The 11,661-nt window shown below is 37.8% G+C and overlaps 1 protein-coding gene across 1 annotated transcript; it reads right to left on the reverse strand.

Annotated features, from left to right (window-relative positions):
- Position 1: 1 nt before the first annotated feature.
- On the reverse strand, positions 2–10,880 carry igflr1 (IGF-like family receptor 1). The gene is made up of 7 exons (XM_034228014.1): positions 10,721–10,880; positions 10,447–10,636; positions 3,251–3,278; positions 1,852–1,903; positions 1,691–1,771; positions 1,381–1,485; positions 2–728 (listed from the first exon to the last, which is right to left on the reverse strand). The coding sequence occupies exons 1-7, from the start codon at positions 10,815–10,817 to the stop codon at positions 403–405; spliced, it is 879 nt and encodes a 292-aa protein (XP_034083905.1). The 5' UTR covers positions 10,818–10,880; the 3' UTR covers positions 2–402.
- Between the last annotated feature and the right edge of the window lie 781 nt (positions 10,881–11,661).

Consider the following 11,661-nt stretch of genomic DNA (forward strand, 5'->3'; position numbering starts at 1 on the left):
CGTGAATTAAGTCTTTTACAAGAAGAAATGTTGGTATTTTGAAAATAAATTCATATTTTTTACCCGAAAAAAAATATTGAAAGACATAACAGGATAGGTTGGTCTGAGTATGCTTACTCAGACCAACCTCAGATTGGATTACATGTTGGAGTTGTGTCAGTAATGATCGCAGAAAGCCCAAACTCTGGAGTCATAACTGTCCGGCTTAGACTGAGCCATAGGGTCGCTGGTTCAAGTCCCGTAAAGACTTAAAATATGGAGTGTAGACTGGTACTTGGAGAGGTCCCAGTTCACCTCCTGGGCCCTGCCGTGGTGCCCTTGAGCAAAGCACCGGACACTCCTAATTGCTCAATACAATTACAACAGCTACCCACTGCTCCTAGTACTATGGTGGAAGGAATGTTACATCTCTATCACGTTCAGTTCAAGTTTGGCGAGAACAGCGATGGCATCGTAGCGCTTCATATGTCCGAGCAGCTTAGCCAGGTGCCCCACTGTCCAGTCGGGATGCCTGCAGGTGACCCCCTCCACCACGGCTTTCAGCGGGCTCTTGCTCTCCTTCATGGAGTAGGTGTAAGTGATCCAGGTGGCGGGGAAGGAGCAGTGAGACGCCAGATGTTTGGTGGTTTTAACTCCATGGCTCTCTGGATCCAGCAATATCACCAGCTCTTCCAAAACATCCAGGTTGTCCAGCACGGTTTGTAAAGGTGCTGACAGGACGTTGGGACCTGAACAGGAAAATGATGGGGTGTAATTACTCAAGTACTGTACTTAAGTCAAATTTTGAGGTACTTTTACTTTAGAAAAGTATATCCATGTTATGCTACTTTACATCTACTACTGCCAATATTGTACCTTTTACTCCACTACATTCACCCGACAGCTTTAATTACTTTAATTTACAGATTATTACCACATACAAAAGATAGTGAAATGAACTTTGATATTATAGGTTAAGATATGCAATAGCAGTACACATAGTAATTAAAATGACCAGAACCTTTATAGGCTGTGTAAATAATAAATAAACCATCAGTGTTTGCCATCAAAGCTCCATCTCTCCCTGTGTCTCTCTGAGTCCGGTTTCCAATTGCTTCAGAAGTTTCCCTCACAGATACTTTAAGTATATTCTTATGCCAATGCTTATAATTTACCTAATCAAGCTTTTGAGTGCAGGACCTAAACTTTTTTATATATTTTTAAATGTAGTTTTGCTACTTTTACTTAAGAAAAATATCTACAACTATCTGCTCTTCAGTGGGCCATACTCATCGATACTCTTCCAGCAGATAATGATGTACTCATTATTATGTACACATTACTGATAACCCTTGATCTTATGAATGTCACAGACAGATTCAAATTGTAATTTCCACTCACTGAGGAGGCCCTCCTGATCATTGTTACCAGTTGGAGCAGACAGGGGCGCGAACCCTGCATTGACGAAGGAAGATCTTCTGCTGTAACTCAACACTGTCTGCTGTCCTGTGTTAAACACAAGCATGAAATAAACAGTTATGATCAAAGCCAGAACCACCACAAGATGAAAACATTGTGGGGGGATCAAAACAATATTTGCTTGACGGATGTTGGTGTTTTCCCAGACCCTCAATTGACTACAACTGAGGAACTTGATTTCCACTTGAATGCTTATATATCTTTTTCAAACATTATCTCTCAATATGCACACCTCTTTTCCGCTTCCTGAAGATAAGACAAGCGCAGATCACAACAAGTGTGATGGAAATTAGGATGACTAACGGTACGGCCCCTACAGAAATAGAAACCATTTTTTTTTAGAGAAACAAATAAAATGTGTCTTGCTACATAATCAAGAGTGGGCTTGCTTACACATCGGTGCGCCGGGACTGGGTGGGAAAGTACCTCCTTCGTTTTTCTGAGTCTGAAATGAAACAGTAACATGTTTGGGTGAAGTCATCTCTAACCCAGACTAAAGATAAAATCACACCCGAAACCATGTTACTATCAACTATACACACAATTTACTTTAAAGGAACATTTAATGGCTTTGCTATTCTTGTAAGCTTATATTTTTTTTTAAAAAGCATAAGGAATTTGGAATTCTTTTTTTGTAAAGTACCTGAAATATTCTAATAAGAGAGGTAATTTCCTGACACAAATGACTAAGTATTTGGCTGCTTTCATTACAATCCGCACAAGTAGGGCAGACTGGTTGCAACACGTTTTTGCATTTCTCTCAATTACCTTAGAGACTATTTGGTCTAGACAAACCACATTTTTATATAAATTAAACGTACGTTCTGTATGTGTGCTTATTATCCAACACATTTAAAGATGATTACATGACAGATCTTACCAAATATATATTTGAGTGTAAGAACCTCTGTTGGTGAATTATCCTTATATCCATAGGCGGAGTTTGACATTTGCGCTTGGGGGGGCAAACCTTTTTTACTGACGTCAATACACAGTCCCAACTATTGCGTGGGGTGCTACGCAGTGGTGTAGTGGTCGATGGACGCGGGGGATCGCCGTCCCCCACTTATGTGGAGCCCCTACTTTTTTTAAGCATGATTTGTTTTGAATAGTCTGATAAATATAAAATCATTGCCAGTGTTATCAGTTGCAAGTGTGTATTTGTTGTAACAATGACAAAAACATAATACATTTCACAGTAATTATAATAAAAACGTAGCTCAAGTATTTATGCAACTTGATTTGAAGCGTGTGTGTGTGTGTGTGAGGGGAGGGGACTTTTCCATGCCCGCCGTACACACACACACTCATGGAAGGGGCGGTCTCTCCCCCCAACAACAGTGCATTACATAACTGTAAAACTGTGCACATCTTATACTTATTTGATAACTACTATATCCCTTGGTTACTTGAACAGTGAACACGCTACAATATTATTAACCAGTGTCCTACCTTAATAAATATTGACATACGAAATATTTGTATTGGAACAGTTTTCGACGTAGTAATGCTGTAACATATTTCAGCTACCAGGGGGGGGCAATGCCCCCCCTGCCCCCCCCACTTGCAAAATCCGCCTATGCTTATCAACCATACAATGACTTGTGCAGATTGAAAAAGCAATACAAATTTGTATTTGAGTTGAATATATTTTATATTACCCCCAAATCTGTTTGTTTTTAACATATTGTTGTCATAAGCATGTGCAAGACAGACTTTGACAGAATAACTTCGTATAATTAATAACGTCATTAGTAATACCAATACTAATGCTTACAGAGAGTTTACTTACTGTGCCAGGAACTCCGGTCGTTCCGCTTCTAGAGAAATAAAAAAAAGCAATAGAACAGTGGTGTAAAGTAACTAAGTACATCTACTCAAGTACTGTACTTGAGTACAATTTTGAGAAACTTGTACTCAACTTAAAGTGAACCTATTATGCTATATTTGAAACATATATTGTAGGGCCATACCTATATAAAGTATATAAACAGATCCTGCATTTTAGCCATGCCTCATTTCGCTCTATTGGCTCTTTCCAGCCCTGTTTTTGCAGGGGGCTGATTCTGTGAGCTTCAACTGACCACGCCTCCCTGCAGGAGAGGGGAGTTGGCAGTTACTTTGGCATTAGGGCAGGGATATCTAGATACTTTCCAAGGTTTGACATAATGAATTGTGCTACTTTTAAAGCAAGCAACGATGTTTTCAAATCTGTAATCAAAATGCTCCTCAAAAACACTATCGAAGCAGTTCCTGCCGTTGCTACGTTAGTTCAAACAGTAACAACGGACTATTTTTTAAATCAATAAAATCATTTTCTAAATCCATAAAAGCATTTCAATTAATATTGGGAGTCATGACGTTACTTTGTTGAGAATGTGGCCATGTAATAAGCGGGATAATGTGCAGCGACTTGGTCATTATGGGGAAAATAACACCTTCATGCCAATCTAGATCCTTCCGCTTCGCGTCGGGCTCCTGATCAGCCTGTCGGTGTTCTTTTCCCCATAATGACCGCGTTGCTGCACATTATCCCTTACATATGATTATATAGAGTCATTATTCATTTGTTTTAAAGCAGGAGGCGCAAACGCTTGCCTCGGGGAGGGAGAAAAAGAGCCACAGCGGAGAATAAACAGAAGGGCAACCATGGCAACCATGCAAGGGAAGTCTTCTTCGCTGCTTTTGTGGCAGACTACAGCGCCACTTACAGGCTTGGCATATGTACTACAGCGTCTCCAGCGCTTTCAAGCAGCAATGGCCGGCCGTGGCCCAACCTCTCATTCCCCTGATAGGTGGAGAATTGACCAATAGCCGTAGCACCACCGTCCTGACGTCAGGACAGTGTTCAAATCTGGATCAGTCTGTATCAGATCCGTTGCAGCCCCTTTTTTAGAGATTTGGGTATGGAGGAAAATAGAGAGGGTTGTGTTTTCTGACACTTGGTGAGTTCCCTGGAACACCGGGGACATATATTCATGTATAAAAGACGTACAAAAGTGCATTTTGCATGATAGGTCCCCTTTAAGTATTTACATGTTATGCTATACTTTGTACCTGTACTCCACTACAATTCAGAGGTAAATAGTGTACTTTTACTTATCTAATACCTTTAGTTACTTTACAGATTTGGATTAATGATGTGAAATACAATCAACTAATTCAAACTAGCTGCACCTTTACCAGCTTTGATAACACTTTAATTCATCAATAATTATAATCAAAGCATATCATATACGTATATTATTCTGAAATGGACCAATTTGCAGAAGGAGTACTTTTACTTTGGGTACTTTACATTAAATTACATTACATGTCACTTGTTAGACGCTTTTATCCAATGAGACTTACATACATTCTTTACTGTGGACAATCCCCACAGGAGCAATTTGGGGTGAAGTGTCTTGCCCAGGGACACAACGACATGCTGACTCAAACTTGCTATCCCCTGATTCAAAGTTCAGCGCACTAAGTTCAGCACACTATTCCACTGAGCCACAGCCTCCCTCCTACTTTATGTATATTTTGATGCTAATACTTTTGTACTTTTACTCGAGTAACATTTTGAATATAGGACTTTTAACAGAGTATTCCTACAATCTGTACTTCTACTTTAACTTAAGTACAAGATCTGAGTATACTTCTCAGTTGCGGTTCTAGACCAATTTTACTGGGGGGGGCCAGTTATTTCATGAGAGGGGCACAATAAAAGTGGGTTAAAAAGACAAAGACAGTATATAAAGTAATTTTGTAAAAATAAACATAAAATACAGTAATTGGTATTTGTTTTTGTAAAGGTATTTGTTTTGGTAAATTTAAGTTACAGTCCTTTGTTTCAGTAGTTGTTTTCGTTTAGAATATTTGTTTTAGTAACTTTGAGTGACAATTTCATAAAAAAACAGTATTTGCTTTTATAAGGTAATGAACAGTTTAATCTCCACTGTAAATCCGGGTCTCTGATTTGATTTAGTTCCAATAAATCGTAATATTGTAACCTATTTTTTGGATGGGGGCCACAGGGGGGGTCCCTGGTTGCCCCCCTAGAACCACACCTGCTTCTCCCATCTCTGTCAAATTTTTTTTTTCTTTAAATACTGTTTTTTTAGGCTATTTCTCGTGAAAACACAACGCGGTCTTTAATGGTATGATGTGTCCCACTACGTGGTAGGTAAACGTATCATTTTGTTGGTGCGTGATGTGTCTAACAGTTCGTAGTTGCTGGAGTAGGCTCGAGCACAAAGGAAATGTCATTTGTCCCTTTTAAACTGCGGTCAAGCCAGCCGTCTTTCACTTTTGCGTGGTCAAACCAGCCGCCCCTGTATTTCGAGTGCGCGATTAGTTACAGGTTTACGGTAATGCAATAAAACAACCCTGGAAAGCTGGACGTTTCGTATGTGCAGTATTATATATTCGACCACTTTAAAGCTACAGAAAATCCCACCGAGGAACACTTCCGGTGAGGATTTCAAAGTAAAGGATGGCATGTGGTTCATTTATATTATTTGCGATTGAGGAACAGGGTAATTTATGAGAATAATGTTAGGATTTATTGCTTCATAAACTTGTTGCACAAATAATATGAACTACTTTTACTGTGTACTTTTTGAGAATGGCAAAAGTCCTCTCCAGAGAACAAGAATGAGCATTTTCGTCAACTTTAATGTGGTCTAAAAAACATTTCTTCCATAAGTAGTTTATGAGTCTGCCATGTTTGTACTTAGTACTTCTTGGACTACTTGCACAAATAATATGAACTACTTTTACTGTGTACTTTTTGAGTAATTTGAGTTTCAAAGTCCTCTCCAGAGAACAAGAATGAGCATTTGTGTCAACTTTAATGTGGGATAAAACACATTTCTTCCATAAGTAGTTTATGAAACTGCCATGTTTGTACTTAGTACTTCTAGGACTACTTGCAAAAATAATATGAACTACTTTTACTGTGTACTTTTTGAGTAATTTGAGTTTCAAAGTCCTCTCCAGAGAACAAGAATGAGCATTTGTGTCAACTTTAATGTGGTCTAAAAACATTTCTTCCATAAGTAGTTTATGAACCTGCCAGGTTTGTACTTAATACTTCTAGGACTACTTGCAAAAATAATATGAACTACTTTTACTGTGTACTTTTTGAGTAATTTGAGTTTCAAAGTCCTCTCCAGAGAACAAGAATGAGCATTTGTGTCAACTTTAATGTGGGATACAACACATTTCTTACATAAGTAGTTTATGAAACTGCCATGTTTGTACTTAATACTTCTAGGACTACTTGCAAAAATAATATGAACTACTTTTACTGTCATTTTTTCAGTAATCCAATGGATTACGAGAATGTATTATTTCCACCACCATGTTTGACTGTCTCCTAAAAAGTACGTTCCCACAGAACTAAACTGCATTCTCAATTACGTTTAGCTAGAAACTTATTTTCTCCCACGTTACGTTTGTTATGAACGTATCTCAAATACGTTTATTTTCTAAATATCTTCTAGAAACACATTTTCTCCCACGTTACGTTTCTTATGAATATCTTCAGCTTTCTGTCCCCAGAGTCAGAACTAAACATGGTAAAGCAGCGTTCAGTTATTATGCTCCAAATATCTGGAACAAACTCCCAGAAACCTGCAGGTCCGCTGCAACTCTGACTACTTTTAAATCCAGGCTGAAGACTTTTCTTTTTGTCGCTGCTTTTAATTGAACTATTCATATCTTAGACTGCACTGTAACTTTTATTCATGTATTTTTTCTTTTAATGTTTATTGTATTAGCTTTTCTTTTAATGACTGATTTTAAATGCCATTTTCTTAATGTCTTTCATTTTTGTAAAGCACTTTGAATTGCCTTGTGTTGAAAAGTGCTATATAAATAAACTTGCCTTGCCTTGCCTATGAACGTATCTCAAATACGTTTATTTTCTACATATCTTCTAGCAACATATTTTCTCCCACGTTACGTTTCTTATGAACGTATCTGAAATACGTTTATTTTCTACATATCTTTGCCATTTATTGTCTTGCTTATAATAATGATAATAGTCATTTATAAATATCATTTTAGAGCACACATTTGAAATCAGTAGGCGAGGCTGTGTTATAGTACTTTGGGTTTTCTATTTTGTAATTTAATATACAAATTCAAACACCATGATTTGTTTTTAATAAAATAAGGCATCATATTCCTACGAAAACTTAAAAACATATTAAACCTGTGTTAATGATCCCATTCATGATCCATTTAGAGTTCATAAGCTATAATTTACAGCTGAACAGCTGCATAGAATTTGACTGCACTTCTGCTGCCAATCAACTGTTAACTGTATACATATACAGTATGTCTAAACAACATATTTTCTTTTCCTGCAGTGTTTCACATGGAGAACAACTGTGCAATGTGCTCTGCCTCAAAGCCCCCAGGATCTGGGCCTCCCACTATTGGGTGAGTATTTGTCGTAGTGTAGTTATAATAGGGCTTCATCATATTCTAATCAAATTCAATTTATGATATTAGATGTATTTACAAAACTGTTGAGTCACTGGGTCTATCCAGATCAGGCAGTCCAGCGAAAACGCTGCAGGGCCATGCTTCGATTTCTACTTTTCGGCGTATGCCGAATAATTTTTTTACGGCAACCTCGTGCGTCACCCCAGCTGCAACCCACACACATTAACTCTATTCAAAATGACTGTGGAACCGATATAAATTGATTTACTAACAAAACAGTCAAGACAACTTCTCTCAGATAAATGGTAATGTATATACATTGTTTACACATATAATGAACAGAGAGAATATAAAATGTGATGAGTAGTGGAATAGGGATACTGACAATTCTAATCATGTCTAATAGCAACATATTAAATTAAAGTGTAACTTCACCCCAGGATGGGGTCTAAGTCCACCCACATGTTGACAATAGCCTCAATGCAGCGTTGACAAATATGACAAAGCTACATTAGCTTGGAAAATAGCAATATGGGGCACTGAATTAGCGCACCCCGCGGTTCCTCCACCTCACTCTACGCCGCTGGGAGACTGACGGTACATGTCCACCAGATCAGGCCTGGAAACCAAGTTATACCTTGAGGCAACACTACTAATGTAAAACGGACCACTTGGAAAGAGGTTTGTGTGTGTTATCTGCTGTTGTCCTCTTTCACACACCAACATCCTCCTGTAAGTCACTATCAAAATATGGGAAGCAGGGAGAAGCAGCTCGTATGCAATACATAACTGACCAATTAAGAATACCAAAAGGTAACTACATTATAGTGATGCAACATGGGGTTTTCCCAGAACTATAAATCTTCTACCTATAACTACCTAAAAAACATTTTTATTTGAAAAACTGAAAATGTAGACATAATATAGTTATTTTCAGATATTATTGGTGTTTGAGGTGAGTATGCTACAGACTATAGCTACATGTAATAAAGTTGACATGAATCTAATTTTGCCAAAATTATTCTCTATTGCACTTCATTACTTCATCATTTCCGATGACAAGATGTATCAGATTTGATGGTCACTCATTTCATTTTACAGATACAGTGTGACACCTGTGAAAGATGGTTTCATGAGCAGTGCCTGGGGATGAATCAGGACCAACTCCAGGAAGCCAGGGCAAGCAATTGGAATTGCTTTCTCTGCAACTAGGGCAGAAGAACATGGCAGTGTCATATGTCTATGGAAGAAATGTTTTTTAGACCACATTAAAGTTGACACAAATGCTCATTCTTGTTCTCTGGAGGGGACTTTGAAACTCAAATTACTGAAAAAGTACACAGTAAAAGTAGTAATAATATTATTTGTGCAAGTAGTCCTAGAAGTATTAAGTACAAACATGGCAGTTTCATAAACTACTTATGGAAGAAATGTTTTTTAGACCACATTAAAGTTGACACAAATGCTCATTCTTGTTCTCTGGAGAGGACTTTGAAACTCAAATTACTCAAAAAGTACACAGTAAAAGTAGTTCATATTATTTTTGCAAGTAGTCCTAGAAGTATTAAGTACAAACATGGCAGTTTCATAAACTACTTATGGAAGAAATGTTTTTTAGACCACTTTAAAGTTGACACAAATGCTCATTCTTGTTCTCTGGAGAGGACTTTGAAACTCAAATTACTCAAAAAGTACACAGTAAAAGTAGTTCATATTATTTTTGCAAGTAGTCCTAGAAGTATTAAGTACAAACATGGCAGTTTCATAAACTACTCATGGAAGAAATGTGTTTTATCCCACATTAAATTTGACACAAATGCTCATTCTTGTTCTCTGGAGAGGACTTTGAAACTCAAATTACTCAAAAAGTACACAGTAAAAGTAGTTCATATTATTTGTGCAAGTAGTCTAAGAAGTACTAAGTACAAACATGGCAGTTTCATAAACTACTTATGGAATAAATGTTTTTTAGACCACATTAAAGTTGACGAAAATGCTCATTCTTGTTCTCTGGAGAGGACTTGGAAACTCAAATGACTGAAAAAGTACACAGTAAAAGTAGTTCATATTATTTTTGCAAGTAGTACCATTAAGTACAAACATGGCAGTTTCATAAACTACTTATGGAAGAAATGTTTTTTAGACCACATTAAAGTTGACAAATGCTCCTTCTTGTTCTCTGGAGGGACTTTTGCCATTCTCAAGAAGTACACGTAGTTCATAGTATTTGTGCAACAAGTGTATGAACCAATAAGTCCTAACATTATTCTCATAAATTACCCTGTTCCTCAATCGCAGATAATATAAATGAACCACATGCCATCCTTTACTTTGAAATCCTCACCGGAACTGCACATACGAAACGTCCAGCTTCCCAGGGTTGTTTTATTGCATTACCGTAAACCTGTAACTAACCGCGCACTCGAAATACAGGGGCGGCTGGTTTGACCACGCAAAAGTGAAAGACGGCTGGCTTGACCGCAGTCCTTTTAAAGTCATATCGACTGTACAGTGTATTCTAATTTGGTTACATTATCGAACTCTTCTTACCCTGGATCTTCGCACTGGGTGTCAGTAGTTGTCGTACACCGACTCGATTTAAACTCGGATCGACATGAAGCACAGGGTCGACAAAATGCGCTGCTTCCATCATTAAAAGTGTTTTCTTTGCACAGCTTGTTGCCGACTTCGTGTAGTCCTCCGTCGTCATCATGTCCACAGTTAGGTGTGACTTGGTATCCTTGGTCGTAAAAATAGCAATATAATAGCTTACAGTAGGCTATAGAATAGAACATAATATTATTCAAAATAATACATAGCCTACCTGGTTTTATAGGACACGACACGCATGTTGATTTTCCTGTATCCCAATAGGTTGTAGAAGGGCATATATCAGAGTGCAACAAGCGGCGAGTAGACATAACGCCTCTTTGTCTACCTTGTGTGTTAGACTGATATATCTAAATCCGCAGACATACAGTCTGAGTTTCCTCTAGAAACCCCCCCGCCCAGAGTGTTTGCAGAACTTTGAAGTAGGCTAAGTGCAGCAACTCGTCGGTGGTAGGCTATAGGTCCCATTATTGGTAAAAACATGTCTCCATCATGGTTTACTTTTTAATTATTTTGTGAAAAACACAGGAGCGAGAAAACATAAAAGTTTGTGTTGTGTGTGAGTGTGTGTCAAAGTCAACTTTAATGTCAATCTTACTCAGTTTGTGTTTACAGACAGAGAGATCGAAATGACGTTTCCAGCAATCCTGAATGTAAAATTATACAGTAGTAGGCTATACAGATATGTAGGTCTATACAAATATTTATAAAATATGTATATCATACACAATCAAAAGACACATTTACACATATGCACATACACCGAACAAAATTATAAATGCAACACTTTTGTTTTTGCTCCCATTTTTCATGAGATGAACTCAAAGATCTAAAACATTTTCTATATACACAAAATAACCATTTCTCTCAAATATTGTTCACAAATCTGAAAAAATCTGTGATAGTGAGCACTTCTCCTTTGCCGAGATAATCCATCCCACCTCACAGGTGTGGCATATCAAAATGCTGATTAGACAGCATGATTATTGCACAGGTGTGCCTTAGGCTGGCCACAATAAAAGGCCACTCTAAAATGTTCAGTTTTATCACACAGCACAATGTCGCAAGTTTTGAGGGAGCGTGCAATTGGCATGCTGACAGCAGGAATGTCCACCAGAGGTGTTGCCCGTGAATTGAATGTTAATTTCTCTACCA

This window comes from Gymnodraco acuticeps, unplaced genomic scaffold (genome assembly GCF_902827175.1).
Source record: "Gymnodraco acuticeps unplaced genomic scaffold, fGymAcu1.1, whole genome shotgun sequence".
Lineage (NCBI taxonomy): Eukaryota > Metazoa > Chordata > Actinopteri > Perciformes > Bathydraconidae > Gymnodraco > Gymnodraco acuticeps.